Below are 19,756 nucleotides of genomic sequence, written 5' to 3'. Positions count from 1 at the left end.
AACCACTTGGTATTGGCTAAAAATAGACTAGTTGATCAATGGAATAGGTTAGGTTCACAAGACAAAATAGTCAATAATTAAAGCAATCTAGTCTTTCATAAATCCAAAGACCACATTTTTTGAGAAAAATTGCTGGGAAAATTGAAAATCAGTATGGCAGAAACTAAGCATTGACCCATACTTAATATCATACACCAAGACAAGAGAAATATTGCTTCTTGATTTAGGCAAAAAGAATGAGATTATAAATAAATTAGAAGAACATATGATAGTTTATCTCTCAGACCTGTAAAGGAGGAAGGAATTTGAGACTAAAAAAGAACTAGAAAATATTGATTATATGAAGTTAAAAGTTTTTTCTACAAATAAAACTAATGTGGACAGGGTTAGAAGGGAAGAAATAAACTGGGAAAATATTTTTTAAGGCTAAAGATTCTAATAAAGGCCTCTTATCCAAAATATATAGAGAATTGGCTCTAATTTATAAGAAATCAAGCCATTCTCCAATTGATAAATGCTCAAAGGATAGCAATATACAATTTTCAGATGAAGAAATTGAAACTATTTCTAGTCAAATGAAAAGGTATTACAAATTATTATTGATCAGATAAATGCAAATTAAGACAACTCTAAGTATCATTCCACACTTGTCAGATTGGCTAAAATGACAAGAAATGATCATGACGAATGTTGGAGGGAAAAACTGGGACACTGATGCATTGTTGGTGGAGTTGTGAACAGATCCAACCATTCTTGAGATCAAATTGAAACTATACTCAAAAAGTTATCGAACTGTGTATATCCTTTGACCCAACAGTTCTTCTACTGGGCTTGTATCCAAAAGAGATCTTAAAAAAGAGAAAGGGACCCACATGTGCAAAAAATGTTTGTGGCAGCCTTTTTTGTAGTGGCTAGAAACTGGAAATTGAATGAATATTCATCAATTGGAGAATGGCTGAATAAATTGTGTTATATGAATGTTATGGAATATTATTGTTCTGTAAGAAATGAGCAGCAGGATTATTTCAGAGAAGCCTAGAGAGACTTACAGGAACTCATGCTAAGTGAAATGAGCAAAAGCAGGAGATCATTCTACACTTCAACAACAATACTATATGATGATCAATTCTGATGCCCATAGATCTCTTCAAAAATGAGAGGATCCAAATCTCTTCCAATGAACAGAACCAGCTACACCCAGAGAAAGACCACTGGGAATGACTATGAACCACCACATAACATTTCCACTCTTTCTGATATTGTTTGCTTCCATTTTTGTTTTTTCCTCTCAGGTTATTTTTACCTTCTTTCTATATCAAATCTTCCTTGTTGTAAAAATTTATGTACATATATTGTATTTAACATATACTTTAATATATTTAACATTTGTTGGTCTACTTGCCATCTAGGGGAGGGGAGGTAGGGAAAAGGAGGAGAAAGGCTGGAATAGAAGGTTTTGCAAAGGTCAGTGTTGTAAAATTACCCATGCATATGTGTTGTATATAAAAAGCTGTACTTTAAAAAAAGATTGCCAAAAAATGATAATCCATTTGAACAAATTGAAAAATAAAATAACTCCTTAAAAGTAAAATTGGAGAAATGAAAAAAAAGCCATGGAACAAAAATTGCTTTGAAGCACAATTGGCCAAATGCAAAAGGAAGTGAAAGACTTAACAGAAAAAATGTAATTTACTAAAACTTAGAATCTGACAAATGGAAATGAATGACTCAACTAGATATATAAAATCAATGAAATAAAAGTAAAAAATAAGTGAAAATTTTGAAGAAAATATGAAATATTTCATTGGAGAAACTAATGATGTAGAAAATAGAACCAGGAGAGACAAAGTAGTAACTACAAAATAGTAAGTACTAGATAAATCCAACCACAAAGAAATCAAGAAAAAGTTTAGGAGGTGAACAGAATTTTAGAAATTTAGGTAAGAAGGAATTCTGAAGAAAATTGACTGGGGATAGAGAGAGATAGATCATTTTCTCAGTGGAGCATAGCACTTCTACAAAAACTGACTACTTTTTAGGGAATAAGATCCTCTGAATCAAATACAGAAAGACAGAAATGCAAAATGCATGTTTTTCAGATCATGATGCAATAAAAATTACCTCTAATAAATGACCATGGAAAAATAGACCCCAAATTAATTAGAAACTAAATAATAGAATCATTAATAATGAGTAGGCCTAACAACAGATGATAGAAAAAGTCCATAATTTCTTCCAAGAAAATGGCAATAATGAGATGGCATGCCAATAATTATGAATTGCAGCCAAACAATAAATGGTGAAATTTTATGTCTCTAAATGCTAATGTGGAAAAAATACATAAAGAAGAGATCAATGAATTGGGCATGAAAATAAAAAAGTTAGAGAAAGAAAAAATTAAAAATTTCCAATTAAATAGAAAGTAGAAAGTCTGAAAATTAAATTAGAGATCGATACAATTGAAAGAAAGAAAACTTGAATTAATAATAAAACTGAGATTTGAGTTTTATGAAAAAAGCCAAAAAAAAAAAAGATAAAATTTTGGTTAATTTAATTAGAAAAGGGAAAGAAGGAAACCAAGTTACCAGTATCAAACGTGAACAACATGAATTTAACATGAATGAAGTAGAAATTTAAGCAAAAATTAGGAACAATTTCCCTAAATTTATGCTAATAAAGATGACATGAATCTAAATGAAAGGAATGAAACTTAGACAAATATCGCTTATCTTGATTAACAGAAGAGGAAATAACATAATTAAACAGGTTCATTTTAGAAAAGGGTAATTGGAAAATCAGTTAACTCAATCCCCTCAAAAAAATTTCCTAGGCCAGTGAATTCTCCTCATCATTTAAAGAACAATGAATTCTAATACTATGTAAATTATTTGGAAAAATGATTTAAGAAGGAATAGTACCCAATTTCTTTTCTGACATAGAAATTGTGTTGATATATAAACCAAAAAGGGCCAAAATAGAAAAAGAAAATTAAAGACCAATTTCCCTAATGAATATTGATGCAAAAAACTTAAAAGTATGGGAAAAGAAATTCTAATAGCTTATTCCAGACATAATACAAAATGCCCAAGTGGGATTTACATCTGAAATGCAAGGCTGGCTCAGTATAAGGAAAACCATCAACATAATTGTCTGTATCGAAACACAAAGTAACATATGTCATACAATTATCTCAATCAATGCAGAGAAATCATTTGGGAAAATACAACATCTATTTTTATTAAAAAAACACTAGAGAGCATAGGAATAACTGGACTTCTTCTAAGGATTATAAATAACATCTAGCTAAAACTTTTAGCAAGTATTACATGTAATGAGGATAAGCTCAACACATCTACAATAAGACAGAGTTGCCCATTCTCACCACTATTATTCAGTACTGTACTAGAAGTGTTAGTGTAAGCAAATAGAATAGAAAAAATTTTTTGAATGAATCTGGTAATTTATGCAGGAAAAATATATCACTCTTTGCAGATAACATGATGTTATATTTATACAATAGAAGAGAAGCAACTATAAAACTACTAGAAACAATTAACAACATTAACAGTGCCACATAATGTAAAATAAATACACATAAATTATCAGTATTTCTATGTTACCAACAAATCTTAGCAGCAAGATATGGAAAGGAAAATGACATTCACAATAATGACAGGCATATAAAATATCTGGGAGTCTGTCTGCTAAGATAAAGGCAGGAAATATATGAACAGAATTACAAGACACTTTTCATACAAATAAAGTTAGATCTAAACAATTAGAAATATAGCAAGTGCTCATTTGTAGGACAAGCTAATAAATTCAAATGTTAATCATCACTAACCTACTTATTCAATGCCATTCTAATCCTCCTGCCAAGACACTGCTTTTTAAAATCAGAAAATTTTTTTAAAAAATTCATCTGGAGAAACAAAATGTCAAGAATTAATGAAATAATGAAAAATGCAAACAAATAAGGTCTAGAACTTCTAGAAATTATACTATTATAACAGTACCCATCAAAGGTATTTGGTAGAGGCAAAAAACATAGTGGATCAGTGGAATAAGTTGGTACACAGTGCAGCATTTTCAACAATTAGTCATCTCATTTCCAAAATATATAGAGAATTGACTCTAATTTGTAAGAAATCAAGCCATTCTCCAACTGATAAATGGTCAAAGAATATGAACAAACAATTTTCAGAAGATGAAATTGAAACAATTACCACTCATATGAAAGAGTGTTCCAAATCACTATTGATCAGAGAAATGCAAATTAAGACAACTCTAAGATAGCACTACACACCTGTCAGATTGGCTAGAATGACAGGGAAAGATAACGTGGAATGGTAGAGGGTATGTGGGAAAACAGACACTGATATATTGTTGGTGGAATTGTGAACACATCCAGCCATTCTGGAGAGAAATTTGGAACTATGATCAAAAAGTTATCAAACTGTGCATACTCTTTGATCCAGCAGTGTTTCTACTGGGCTTATACCCCAAAGAGATACTAAAGAAGGGAAAGGGACCTGTATGTGCCAAAATGTTTGTGGCAGCCCTGTTTGTAGTGGCTAGAAGCTGGAAAATGAATGGATGCCCATCAATTGGAGAATGGTGAGTAAATTGTGGTATATGAATGTTATGGAATATTATTTTTCTGTAAGAAACGACCAGCAGGATGAATACAAAGAGGATTGGCGATACTTACATGAACTGATGCTGAGTGAAATGAGCAGAACCAGGAGATCATTATATACCTTAACAATGATACTGTATGAGGATGTATTCTGATGGAAGTGGATTTCTTTGACAAAGAGAAGATCTAACTTAATGTCAATTGATCAAGGATGGACAGAAGCAGCTACATCCAAAGAAAGAACACTAGGAAATGAATGTAAACTGCTTGCATGTTTGTTCTTCTTCCTGGGTTATTTATACCTTCTAAATCCAATTCTCTCTGAGCAACAAGAGAACTGTTCGGTTCTGCATACATATATTGTATCCAAGATCTACTGTAACCTATTTAACATGTATCAGACTGCTTGCCATCTGGGGGAGGGGAAGGAGGGAGGAAGGGGAAAAATCGGAACAGAAGTGAGTGCAAGGGATAATATTGTAAAATATTACCCTTGCATGGGTTCTGTCAATAAAAAGTTATTTAAAAAACAAAAAAAAACAAAAAAAAAAACAATTATAGTCATCTAGTGTTTGATAAAACGAAAGACTCCACATTCTGGGAGAAGAACTCACTCATTGACTAAAAGTGCTGGGAAACCTGGAAAATACAGCAGAACCTAGACACTGACCAACATCTAAAATACTATATCAAGATAAGGAAAAACTGATTCCTGTTTTAGACATAAATGGTGACACTATAAACATATTATGAGAATAAAGACTGGTCTATCTCTTGGATATTTGGAGAAGGGAGGATTTTATGACCAAAGAAGAACTGGAGAATATTAAAAATGCAAAATCAATAATTTTGATTACATTAAATGGAAAACATTCTGCACCAAAAACCAGGGTACTCAAGATTCGAACGGAACCAGTAAGGTTGGGGAGTTTTTTTTTTTTTTTGTTTGTTTTTTTTTTTTTTTTACTGCACTCTCTCTTTTGAAGGTCGCATTTCTCAAATACATATATTTATATATGTATGCACATATATATGTTATGTATGTATATGAGTCAATTTTATAAAAACATAAGCCATTCCCCAATTGATAAATGGTCAAAAGAATGAACCCACTATTTTCAGATGGAAAATGGACACCATTTCTCATCATATGAAAACATGCTCTAAATCAATAATGACTATGAAAATCCAAATAAAGGAAATTTTCTCTGATTGAGTAAGATGACAGGAAAATATAATAATTAATGTTGGTCAAGATATGGAAAAACTTGGATTAGTGTAGTTCTTGAATGACTCAACCATTCTCCAGAGTAATTATGTTCAAAGGACTAAGAAAATGTGCATATTTTCTTATCCAGCAGTGTTTCTACTGCGTGTCTAGCTCAAAGAGATCATAAAAAATGGCATATGAAAAAATGTTTTGATCAGCTCTTTTTATAGTGACAAGGAACTGAAAAATGAGTGGATTCCCATCAGTTGGGAATGGATGAATAAGTTCTAGCATAAGAATGTATTGGAATAATATTATTCTATAAGAAAGGATGACCAGGATGATTTCAGAAAAACCTAGAAAGACTTAATTAAACTGAGGCTGAGTGAAATGAACAGAACCCTGAGAACATTTTACAAAGTAGTAAGATTATATGATGATCAGCTGGGATGGACTTGGTTCATTTCAACAATGAGATGGTAAAAGATAATTCTAATAGACTTTGGTCTTACTTGGTTGTGAGTGACTATGAGTGTGTGTATGAATTGGGATTAAGTGACTTGCTCAAGGTCATATGTCTAGGCAGTGTTCAGTGTCTCAGACTGGAGGTATATCCAGGTCCCCCTGGCTCCAGGGTCGGTGCTCTATCCACTGTGACTAAACAAGATGTGGTGTATATAATAGTGATAGAATAGTGGTGTGCTATTAGACACGATGACCTGGTTGATTTTAGAAAAACAGGAAATGAGTTGCATGAAATAATAAAAAGTAAAATGAGTTGAACTAAGAAAATATTGTTCACAGTAACAGCAATGGTTTTTTAAGAACACTTTTAAAGTCTAAGTAATTTTGCGTGCTATAACTTTTAAATCAATTATAAAGGACAGATGCAAGTATAAACAATTTACCTCCAAAGAGAGATAGAAATAGATACTTTTGTTTTACACACACACATACAGATAGATAGATACACAGATACATCTTTTAGGAAAAAAGTAAGCAATGTGAAATGGAAAGTCATGGTTATATATTGAATCCTCTATGTTATGCTGCATACAAGTTAAAGGTTTTTTCTTTCTTTCCTATATAAGTTGAAAACAAATACAAATTAATATATATTTAAGCCTGCTTTGGAAATGGCAAAGAATGGGAATATGAAATGATATGTATAAACTGAAAATTTGTTGAACTACATATTATATTTATAGATATCTGTGTGAATACATAGAAATAAATTTACATATATATGTATATATGTAACAAAATTTCTGTGTGTTTAACAATATACCTATGTAGATGTACATAAATATAATAAAGTATTATAGTGTTGTAAGAAATGATAAAGAGGACTACTACAGAGAAAACAGGGGAGACATGTATGAACTTATGACAAGTGAAACAGAACCAGGTCTTACCATCTAGCCATTTTTCCACCCAGCTGCACCTATCAATAACTGAGAGTACACCACATAAGTCAAGGATTCTTCCTATGTAGGAGCATAAATTAATAATAATGTCTCTGACCTTTGAACTCCATGCGTCCCACACTATGACATTTGCACAAATTGTAAAATCTTGACTGAGCTGAGCTTCTGGGATAAAGTCCCCCACGTACAGAAGATGATCATTATAATAATCGAAGTATATATAATTCATAATGGCATACTGAGCCTCTGTACGTCTGTTCTCATCCACAAACACCTGCTCACCAAGAATGTTCTTAAACTGGGTGTTCTTCAGGTAGGAGTGTAGCTGAAAAAGAGGAGAAATGCTCATCAGTGAGCGGTACCTGAGGGAAAGGCAATTGTACATGAGAATTTATGGAGTCTTGTGGTCTTATTTTCAGGTGGGATCAAAGCTGAGTTTCTTCTGGGAGACAGAAATGATCCTCTGAAAACTGCAGGGTTGCCTGCATCTCCTAGGTTTATAGTTGCAGCTTTATATTCAAGTCCTCATTGTTTCTCACCCCCTTTATATAATTTATTGCCAAGGTCTGCTTGCAATATCTCTCTAATATGTTCCCCTCCTGCTCTCTGCTACTGGAACATCCTCATGACTTCACACCCGGATTATTGCAATAGCCTCCTGGTGGGTGCCTCTGCCTTAAATCTCTCCTATTCTGCCCTCCATCCTGCCTTGGAAGGGATTGTTCTGAAGTGCAGGCCAGACCCTGGCTCTCCCATCCTCGAAAATCTCCAGTGGTTTTCTCCCATCTCCAGGATAAACTATGAAACGATTTGTGTGAGATTCAAAGCACTCAGTGTAAACCAGGAGGTCAATAGAACAGCCACTGAAGATACAGCACCTGAAGAAACTGCAGATGTGGCAGCCATTGCAGGAGTTCTTAGACCACAGATGTTAAGAGCGTTGAAGAGCTTGTCAGAAGGTATTACAGGGGTCTCTTTTAAAGCCCTGGGAGGACTCAGTTGCTTTGCCAGTACCCAGATCGAGCACACCTTCCTGGCTCACTGTTTGAGAGTGAGGAAGAGAACTAGGACACAAGAACATTTAGCAACAGCAGTGGAATATGGGTCTTCTCACAACTGCAGGGCAGGAAAAAGTGCTTGTGGTAACTCACAGAACAGAATAGAGACCAGGACATTAATAAACACATTTCTCCTAAGATCAGAGAACCTTGGAAGAAGTGAAACTTTCGGCTCCCTAGAAGAATCCCTGAAAATAGCTGTACAAAACTCTTGAAACTTGGCACATTGGCCCTTTTATCCTGGAAACAGGGCACTACTTTAATAAACAGGTAAAGTCAAATAATAGCATGGGGAAACTGGTAAACAACAGAAAATGGTTCTGATCATAGAAAATTACTGTGATGAAGAGGAAGATGAAAAATCCACACTAGAAAGAAAATAACAAAGTCAAAACTCCTATATCCAAAGTCCTCAAAGAAAGTAAGAATTTGTCTAAAGCCACAGAAGAATTCAAAATGAATTTTCAAAATGAAATCAGAGAGGTAGAGAAAAATTATGAAGAGAAATGAGAGAGATGTTAAAGGAAGCAGAAAAAGACATAAGAGGAGAAAAAAGCCTTAAAAATCAGAATTTGACAAATTGAACAGGAAATGTAGAGGCCCATTGAGGAGAATATTTGCTTAAAAATTAGAACTAAGAAGGTAGAAGGTAATGAGGTTTTGAGAAATTAAAGGCAAAACCAAAAGGAAAAAGAATGAAAAACAGTATGCAATATCACAATGGAAAATGCTGACGTGGAAAACAGATAGAAGAGAGAGCATTTAACATTATGAGACTACACAAGTTCTACAATCAAAAAGAGCATGGATTTTATCTTTCAAGAAAGTATCAAGTAAATTTCTCCTGCATTCCAGAATATGAAGGGAAAATAGAGTATGAAAGAAGTCACAGATCATCTACTGAAAAAGATCCCCAGAGGAAGTCACCAGGGATATTATAGCCCAGTTCTAGACCTCCAAGGTGAAGGAGAAAATAGTGCAATGATGTAGAAAGAAACACATCTATACATTGGAGCTGCAGTGAGGACGAAAAAGACTCCTCACCTTCTTAACTAAAAGATCAGAGTACTTAGAATAGGCTATTTTGGAGAAAAAAGGATCTGGCTTACAACTAAGGATCACCTACCCAGAAAACCTGAGTTCAGTCCTTCAGGAAAAAATTGGGTTCCTAATGAAATAAAGGGCCTTCAAATATTTATGATAAAAAAATGTCGAGAGCTGAACAGGAAATATGAAACTGAAGGTTCTTTACAACTCTAAGACTCTAGGAAGGAAATTTCATTTTAACTTTATATGCAATTTGACAAATATTGGAAACCAAGAATAAAATCATTGAGGAATATACAATCAGAATAATTTTAGAAATTGAAAAATCTTCAAGTTCTCCTGTGTCCCACTTCTTGCTAAAATACATACTCAAAAAATCACAGCTAAAAAGGCACCACTCTTTCCATATTACCTGCCATGGATGAGGCAATACAGATTCTTCATTTCCCAAGGATCTTTTCTCAGATCTTTTCATCAGTATTTCATGGAGAGCCCAAGCCACAGCATAAAAAGCATTGTAGATGTTGTAACTCAAGGTGGATGTTGTCATGTCCACAGGGTAAAAAGGTAAATGTTTCAGGGAGGCATTTGGTAAGTATAAATCTTGCTCTGGGATATCTGGTTGATCTGAGCATTTCAAAGGTGATGGCCTATGTGCTTGGAGAAAAATGTTCCTCATGGTTAAAGGAGGTATAAGCTTCCTCATAAAACTCTCAAACCCAGGTATTGGACTAGTCAAGTGTGAAAAGAAGAGAGAAGCATGGAAAGTGAAACCATAATAGTACAGGGCTCTCGTTGTAGTGTCTGAATGAGATGTGGCAATCCACACCTTCTTGGTTGGGAATAAAAATCCTGGTGGGTCTCCCATAATTGTTAATGAATCTGTGTCAGTATGAATGACAATGACTTTGATTTCTGAAATTAAGATCCTGGACTTGAAGGCCTCAGAGGTCTCCCTATTTTTTCTGTCACTGAGAGGGATCTTCTCTGTGAAGGACACACAAACTCTATTCTTTTTCATTTCCTCTCTCATTTCCCTGAGGAATTCCTCACCTCTCATATCATCAAAGACAATCAGACCTATCCAGTTCCATTGAAAATAGACCAATAAGCGGACAATACCTCGGTGAAGAGAAGAGGATTTGTGGGCCATCTGATAGAGGGAAGGAAACTGGACTTTGTCAGCAAGACTGGGATCAAATGGACCATAAGTAATCTGGATGAGGAAAAAAAAATATGGATGAGCAGCTGCATGCTGCTGTTGAGAGAACTAAAGTAAAATACATACTCAAATGGGCATATTTCTTGTTAGAAGAAAGTTTTAGATTTTATGGTAAAGTTTATCATCAATGACAATTTCTCTCTGAAAGTCTCTCTACCTCTCTCTGAGCTCTCAAAAAGACAATGACTTATTGAAGGCATTCAAGCAATGAGTCTTCCTTGAGCTTCCCAAAGGAACCAGAATATATAAATTACTTCTTCATTTGAGCATTGGCCCAGAACAAATTTCTAGAGTATACCAGTTATATATTATTGAGGCTGAAGACAAGGTTTTCTTTGGTGAATGAAAGAAAATGACATGATCAGAACTGTGTACTTTTTTGATTTCGGGTAAAATAATATTCACCAATATTCAACATTAAAAAAGTTTTGACATGCTACTACTGGAAGAAATAAAATATAATATAGTAACAATGTCCTTGTAAACATTTAAGAAAATAAATAAATATAATTGTAAAATAATTGAAAATAGTTGAAACATGTCCTAAACTGCACATAAGTGGTCTAATGCTTCTCTAAAGTTCTCATACACATGAAAACTATGGAAAAAGAGAGCATGGTTTAACACCACATCAGACATTCATTACTCTTTATACCTAACATTACTCTGCTCTACAGATGAGCCCACATTAACTGTTATCAGTTAATGTTTTGTTTACTCTCCAAGACACATCAGAAAGCCTGTTCCAAAATTTGATAATCATTACCACAATCTTTGGCAAGAATGTTTGTCTCACCGACAAATAGATATTCATGGACTACATAAGAGGGTTGATAAAAATTCAAATCATCTATGACTAATATTGTTTCAGATCTGAGGGTCAGATATATACCCACACATTACAGTAGGAAAGAATCTGCCCATTTGGTGAAGGAGACTTATTCAACTTATCCTGCCATGTTCTCTCTGATCAGGATCAAGGAAAAATAATCCCAGAATGGAACAGATTGCCTCTTCTCTAGACCAGACTTTCTGCTATTATATTATCTGGCAACAAAGGTCCTAGATGAAAGCTTTCTCATGAATCCCTCAATTACATAGAACAGTCATGTTTCCACAAGTATATCTAAAGTTAATTCCTATGCTCTTTGAGCTTGTAAGTTTTGGTTTTTACTATTCTCCAAGTATGTGGTCAGGACTATTTATAATTTCAATGTTAGTGACACAACAAAGATCCCAATTGGTTTTTCTCCAAGGGCCTTAAATATTGAATCTGTTTCTGTAAAGAAATTATAGTTAAATAGTATCAGGTTAAATCAGGAGCCCTTTAAAATAAGGAATGTGGATATAAATGGAGAGAGGCTTCTACTCCTTCACCTTTTCATATGCATTTTGTTCCATATTCAAAACTGACCTCCATTCCCTTTAAATGAAACAATCTAAATTTTCATTGTTTCTCTTCCATGAAATCATCCCTAATTCTCTTCTTGCTTCTGAACACACAAAACAGTCACTCATCTGACTGACCAGTGACAAAGTTCACTAAGGAGCCAGCTTAAACTACAGTGCTCAGAGAAGTCTCTTTTCAGTTTTGAAAAGATGAGGTGCTTTCTGAAATGTTGTTCCTTGCACCGTATGTTTCTGCTTTCCTTCTGTGCCTACTAATAAAGTTAGTATCCTCTTTGAGAACAATGTCAGGAATGTTCTCAAACTCTTGTACATTTGTAAAAGTGCTTATGAAGTTCTTAGGGCAGCTCTGTGGACGGGCTTCGCAGTGCTCCCCAAAACACGCACCTTATACATCAGTGGTCATGCTCAGTTTCCTTTTATAAATAATTCTCATCTCAATAAATTCTGGACTAGTAGTAAGGGACTAAGTGATTCTGAAAGATGAAGCTCATAGAATGAGATGTAAAAGACTGAAAGATCATTCAACTTAAAGTCAAGAATGGTAAGATCTAATCAGTTCTCTTCCAACAGTGAATTGTGTAGTGTTGAGTAAACACTTTAACTTCTCCAGTCATCATTGAACTTATCTGTATAATGGGCAAGTATAACTAGTTTTGCTTTCAGATCCTTTCTTGGATTGAAAGCTAAATGCATTCTTGTCTTACAATATGGTTGATGTACCAGGAGTTGTTCAATTTTCCTGATGATGAAGACAGTGGCTTTGTTCAGTCACTAGAGAGTTAAACTGATCTAAGAAAACCTAGATTAATTAGTATCACAGTTAATCATTAGCTGCATGATAATAATTTAACTTTTCCCAGTCACAATATCCTCCATTGTAAATGGGAGTTATAAGAATATCTTCATTATGAGTTTGTTGTGAAGATCAAAAGAAACATATTTGTAAAACTTTTTTTAAAAATTTTTTTAAGTCATATATAAATGCATTTTAATTCACTGCTGCTGCTCCTACTACTTCTACTACAAATACTACTGCTATGACTACTAGGTTGTACAGAATAACAGAGAATCTATTAGGTTCTATCTCATTCACCTGAGGTAAATGGTAGCGGTCAAGCAGGGTCCCCATCTGAACAGAGAGAGCCGAAGTGGCTCCTCCAATGACAGCCACAATCTTTTCTTGCTCTCTGCAGTTGTAATTAGGGATGAGCTGGTGTGTTCCAGACAGCCACCACAGGTAGTTCTGCAAGGTCCTTTCTTCACTGGAATAGGAGTTGTACATACTGTATCCCAGGGAAATGTTGGGCAACAGATTGGGATTCCTATTAATCTCATGCAGAGTGAAGGCAGGCATGAGGTATTGCTGGTAATTTTTTTCAATAGGTCTGGTGAATTAATGGTAAATATTACAGAACATTAAAACAACCTTCACAATTCATTTCAGAAGAGGGACTTTCCCAACATTTAATCAAAACTAAGGATTGCAATAGCTGTTTAACTCCTTCCATTTGAATTCAAAATAGCCTCTATCCATACACATTGTTCCAATATTCTTTTCTTTTTGTAATTTTTTAAATGGGAGGACTATCGGCTTTATGTCCTCATGTAACTCTGCTTGCTTGAGTCATTCACTCATTCCACAAGAAGACATGGATAGTTGTTGACTCTAGAAGCCTTAGAGGATAATGGGAGGGAGAAATAAGGTATTGGGATGTAAGGTGGGAAAAGAATAATTAGATTGGTTAGAGTCACTGATATATATGGAAACCATAGAATGAGACCCCATTTCCCTGAAGAAATAAGGGAAGACTTCATGGAGGTCATCATTGTCTATGAAAACTGAGGAGATTTTGATGTCTGGGTATTTGGCAAAGAGGTCCTTTCAAGAGGAGGAAATTACACATCTAAATTCAAATAAGTGTGAGAAGAGAAGGTGCCACATATCCAGGCCACCAATATTTTACTCAGGTCTTATCTAATATCTCCTCTAAAATAAGTTCATGGTTCAGCTTTTCTCTCTACTCACTTTTTCCTTTTTTCTCAGAACCTGAGAAGAGAAGTCAGTTCCAAGATTTTGATTCAGTACCAGATCTTCAACCAGGAGCCCAATAGCAAAGAACTTATACCTCTATTATTCTAGGCAATGTTTAAAAATTGACCAAATTTTGTACTCTGGGCTTGTTTTAATGGATGGAAAAGGTTAGCGTGACATTATACTCACTTATATTCAATTTCCATCAAATTATCATTGGTGCAGACAATATAGAGTTCTTGCCTTCTCCCTGGGGTGCAGTTCTCAAGGTAAAAATCAAATAATTCATAAAACTTAAAAGGGTATTTGATTTAGAACAGGATTTTTATTAAATGTTTCACCAGTGGGTTTTGACACTTCTTCTCCTAGGTCAAACTTCCCACTTTTCCTAGATGCTGAACAAATAGAATAAAAAGAAGCATACTAAAGCATTAAAAATATATCTAATAATTAATATCATTTAATGGCCTTGTTTCTTAGACAAAAATATACACAATTGTAATGAAATATTTATAATTTATGAATATTGATTCATAGGGAATTTTTATTTATAAGTACAAAGAAAAGTACAAATAAAAAAAAAACAGAGGGATTAAATAATGACATAAGGCTACAACCAGGTTCAGAAAAGAACTCTTATCTGCCAAAGAACCATTCAGTGAAACTCATGGTCTGTCTTCAACAAGTAGAAGACAGAGTAAATAGCCAATCAGCTTCTCCTCTGATGTGATAGAGGAAAACGATCCATAAATCAGTGGAGGAATCTGAATTTTTTTGCTACAGCGCAGACTTACAAAAGGTTAGATTTCAGTGTTTCATTGCTATATACTGAGATCCTGCTATGTAAAGAGTGTTTTGCAAAGAGATTTGATAGTGACAATGCCAAAAACTAAGACCTATGCAGCAGCAAAAATGTCAGGATGCCTTGAAAAATCCCAGGAAGTAAACACACACCCATCTGTCCCGGGTTCATCCAGTAAAGGAAGAGTTAGCTTGAGAAATTAAACAAATCTCCCTCATACCACCTTGAGAAAACAGAATTTTCCAGACATCCCTAAGTGGGAACAGGCATTTCATAAAGCCATTTGCAAGTCTGAGTACTTGCTAGCACTGCATTCTGCACAATTCTGTCTTTCCAAATAAAGTCAAATTTCCCGAGCCCTCATTTTCAGGGTCCATCAGTCCTAATCTATTCAGTACCTTTGAGATTCCTGGGACATGCTGACTTTTGTGACAATATTACTTTGTCCAAAAAGAATAGAAAATAATGATAAATTCACCTACCCACAAGAAGGAGTAAACATAAGATCATATTTCCCACTCATAAATGAGGTGGGAAGAATAGAATTATCCCTAACCCTAAATTTCCTGAAGAAGGGGTCCCATGACTTCCTAAAAAGGGGTGCTCTCTTGTTGTCAGATAGGCAAAGCTAGAGAGGAGACAGAGCTTTCCTTCCTGTGAATGGGGCAGATTTCCCCTTGCTCAGGATCTGTACACTCAGCAATAACTGTCCTAGGAGAGAAAGGCAGCAGGGGTGCTGCTTCAGGCCATTAACCCTTCACTATTTACATGAAGTCAGGATGGCCTGGAAGGAAGGGGGATAAAAGACTGACCCTGGTAGGGACTGAGAAACCTGGACATGGCCTGTTTGATGGGGAATGGGAAGGGAAAGGAGGGGAGAGAGGTTTTCTTTCTTTAACTCTGACGTTAAGGAGACAGAATGAAAGCACGAATGAAAGAAGATACAAACATTAAGAGACAGGGAGAGGGGAGAGCATCCCGGCTCATACTGAACAATGAGCACTTTTCTTGCATCATCACAGTGGAAACGAGCACAGGCAGATAGACAGACACTTACCTATAAGCCCTACAAGACTTGTTAGGAGGACTCTGAAACCGTTCTGCTCCTGTTACATTGCTCACTTCAGGTGAGACTATGGGTAAAAAGAAGCCAATCTCCACATCTCCACTGATGTAACGCAGGGGTTGATCGTCTTCAAAGCAACGCTGCCCAGAACCTGGAAGCTGCAGCAACAGAGACACAGCAAGGGAAGAAACGAGGTGAGAAATGCTTCTCACAATACAGGGCCACATCCCCCTGAACAGTAACCAAAGTTTTAACTCTCAGGTAATCAACTGACTGCTCATGCTACAGCCAAGTCAGCTGCTTGAGTCATGGACTGATGAGAAACTTTTCAGCACCAGACATGACCTGTCTATCTATAGAAACCCAGGTTCTGATCTACAGGTCACACTGGAGGAAACAGTGGGACATTAGTCAGGTCCATATGCAAGACAAGGACAATGGCGCAAGATGAGTGACCATTATATACTTTCTCTCTGTCTCCCAGTACATTTATTTTTAGATAATTATGGGGTCCATTCCTCTTATTCCACAGAGAAGTCTCAATCTCAGAAGAATTCCCGGCACCAGACTGCCTGGGGCATCTCCAGCTGAGTCCCTGCATCCAGGGGAAAATCATAAGTGCAAAATAATATTTTGACCTCTCTTTCCCTTGTTCAAAGTCAGGCTACATCCCAGAAGTGCCTTTTGTAGGAAAATAGTTTTGTGACCTGACTTCAATCAATAACCTGTGATGAAGAAACCTCATGAAATATTCTAATGTAAGTCACAAGATTTATTAAATCTTTCAGAGATGACAATTTCCCTAAAAGACAAAAATTGTTAGCTATGGTGCTAATCCAGTTCCCTGCACCAGGGTCCACGTCACCCAGATCTTATGCTCAGGGCACAGTGTAATCCATTTTGAAGAGTCATTATAGAAAGTCCAGGGCTCATAGTTTTCCTCTCCTAGTGGGACTCACTCTTTATGTAGGATTATAACATCCATCCGTTAGAGATGACAGCAACCTCAGAGCATTCTCTGTCCAGGATTTTGATGACAGATTTCCACTCTCCAACAACTAGAACAAAGGCACTTGCAGACTCATCATATTCCCCACCTGAGAAGGTTAAAATCACAAGATCTACAGATAGACCTTTGCACTTTGGGTGATGGGAGCAAAGACTTCTGAAGTCCCAGAGACATTTAGAGAAAATCTTTCATGAAATCTTTACTTTACAGATGAGAAATGACTCCCAGGAGATTAGAATGACATGTCTGCCTTTATACAATTCAGAGCAGAACAATCCTGAGATTTTCTCAGGGGAAGGGCTAAGTCAGGAGCTCCAGGGAAACCTGGCCTGAACAAAGGGGCAGATTAATGGGGCAGTACAGGGAGCTCAGGCCTGGATCCAGGGAGAACTGAGTCCCACTGCAGCCTTACTCCCCTGCTGGCTGTGGGACCCTGGGAAACCCCTGTGATTGCCTCAGTTTGCCCTGATGTAAAATGGGGTAATAATAGCACCTACCTCCTGAGGGTGTAGTGAGATCAGATGAGGCAATTGTGAAACCTTTAGCACAGGGCCTGGCTCATAGGATGTGCTCCATAAATAGTAGTTATTAGTATTTTTATCATTAGGAGTAAATGAAGTAATATCTGTAAATGGCTCATAAACCTGGCACATAGGAGGCACTTTATACATGGCAGTTACTATTGCAGCACGGGGGAGCAAGCCCCAGGCGCCAGGACATTCCTTCTGTGCATCCCCCCAAAAGCTGAAGAGGCCTTCGATTCACCCCATTACACATTTCTTAGACACCTAGTAAAAGGGACAGCCCTCACCCTCTGGTTTACATTCCTCTGGGGGAGATGTAACATGTACAGAACTAAAGAAGGAAGGGGCAGCTGGGTGGGGCAGTGGTGAGAGCCCTGGTCCTGGAGTCAGGGAAACATCTTTCTAAGATCAAATCCGGCCTCAGACATTTAATGTCTTTGTGATCTTGGCCAAGTCACTGTTTGCCTCAGTTCCTCGTTTCTAAAATGAGCTAGACAAGGGAATGACAAAATACTCCAGTATTACTGCCAAGAACACCCCAAACAGGGTCATAAAGAGTGGGATGTGATTGAAAAATGGCAGAACAAGAAAAGCAAAACAAAGCAAAAGGAAAATTGAAATAGGAAAAGAGAGGGAATGGAAGAAGCATTTGTTAAGCCCCTACTGTGTGCCAGGACCTTGTGTATTCAGGACAGAGAACACACCTGGGGAGCAGAGGAGGTCTCCTGGAAGCACGTGGCTCCTGAGCTAAGCCTCTGGAGCTCAAAGGAAACAAAATGTATGTAAGAATATATGTCCATGTGCATTTATACAAGTACATATATATACAAATATGGGTATATACACACAGGGGCTTCAAGGACCATAAAATGCCAGTTTCTGCTGTTGTTGGAAATTATTCCCATCATCCCCCTCACCAAAGGGAGAAGAGGCTTCTGGGATGGAACAGCCAGGATGGGGAGAACATGGTGGCCCCACAGGACCTGGGGCTCAGGCAATGCCTGGGGCTTTGTTGGCTGCAGCTGGGGAAGGGAAGGAAGGCCTAGAAAATGGAGCTGGGAAGGCCCCAAAAGTGGAGGCAAGAGAGCCATGGGGTCCTTCCTTTAGTTCCAGGATAAAGAGCTCCACTGAAGGCCCAGGGAATTTTGGGGGGCACACCCATCCCCCCCCATTGCTAGATGTCCCTCAGAGAGAGAGTTCTGCTTCCTTTGCCAAGGAGAGGGCCTTCCCTGGCACTGGGCTCCACAGGGAGGGGGACTGGCCCGTCCTCTGCACAATGAGTTAGGAAACCTGAGATCCAAATCCTGACTCATCTTTGGGCTCAGTTTCCCTGGCTATGACATGATGCATTTGGACTTCCTGTCTCCCTGATTCCTTCTGGCTCTTAATGGAGGACCTCATCATCCCTCCTCCTCCTCCTGCCTCCCTCCCCCACATTTTTCTGGGATGATTTCACACAGAGCACTGTATAATCCTTGGCTTCTATGTGACCTTGGACAAGGTCCTTCCCTGCTCTGAACCTCAGCTACCTTGGACCCCTCCTGGCCCTCCGCATCTCCCCCTTTTCTGTTCACTTGCTCCTTTGCCTTCTTCTCCTCTCCCCAAACTTCCCCCTCTAACTGAATCACTCAAGATTTTGGCCCATAGGGGCCATGAGAGAAGCCTTCCAGTCTGGACAGGGAACAGACAGGCCCTCAGTTTCCCCTAAAGGACTCTGGGGTGGGGGGAGGCAGCAGGGCCCGTGTGCCCTGTCTGTGGCCTGGCCTGGCTGGTTCCTGTCCTGTGGTGACCCCAGGTGACCAGGGCCATGTTTCTCTTTTAGGTGATGAGGTCATTTGGAGACAGACTCTTGCAGGCTGGGTCAGCAGCTGTCCTTGGGCTGGACTCCACCCCAGGGGCCCCCAGAAAGCCCAGACCTGATCCCCCTCACTGCCTCAGCTCTGGCCCCATGGATTCCCCAAAGCTCACATGACAGGCTGGACAAACGGCCCCTCCAACAGCCTGGGGAGAAGCTCTTCCCAAAGCAGGTAAAAAGTTTGTTTTCCAGACTAAAGATAGAAAAAAGCCCCTGGCAGGGGGTGGAAAGCAGGGAGCAGGGAGGCTCCCTGGGGCCTCTGGAGCTCCCACCCTGAGCCTAAACTGCACTTTCATATTTTTCTTAGTTAAAGGACGTGCAGCTGAGCCTCCCACCAGGGGACCACCAAAGTTAAACTCAGTGAAGCTCCCTTGCTCAGGGTCCCAGTTCATTATGGGGAGATGGGGGAGCTTACATCCCCTTCCAATATCCCAAAAGCTTCCAGGCCCACCATA

General features: G+C 37.5%; 1 protein-coding gene across 1 annotated transcript in view; it reads right to left on the bottom strand.

Annotated features, from left to right (window-relative positions):
* LOC116422031 (vomeronasal type-2 receptor 26-like) overlaps window positions 1-16,215 on the bottom strand; it is a 34,936-nt gene extending 18,721 nt beyond the window's left edge. The window contains exons 1-6 of the mRNA XM_031957119.1: window positions 15,905-16,215; window positions 13,107-13,398; window positions 9,794-10,597; window positions 7,465-7,601; window positions 3,516-3,539; window positions 1,062-1,128 (exon numbers count right to left, since the gene is read on the bottom strand). Coding sequence (XP_031812979.1) covers window positions 1,062-1,128; window positions 3,516-3,539; window positions 7,465-7,601; window positions 9,794-10,597; window positions 13,107-13,398; window positions 15,905-16,140 — 1,560 coding nt within the window. The 5' untranslated portion in view covers window positions 16,141-16,215. The remainder of the gene's footprint in view (window positions 1-1,061; window positions 1,129-3,515; window positions 3,540-7,464; window positions 7,602-9,793; window positions 10,598-13,106; window positions 13,399-15,904) is intronic.
* Window positions 16,216-19,756: the final 3,541 nt, after the last annotated feature.

Source organism: Sarcophilus harrisii, chromosome 2 (assembly GCF_902635505.1).
Source record: "Sarcophilus harrisii chromosome 2, mSarHar1.11, whole genome shotgun sequence".
Taxonomy (NCBI): domain Eukaryota; kingdom Metazoa; phylum Chordata; class Mammalia; order Dasyuromorphia; family Dasyuridae; genus Sarcophilus; species Sarcophilus harrisii.
This window is presented reverse-complemented; position numbering and strand designations above follow the sequence as displayed.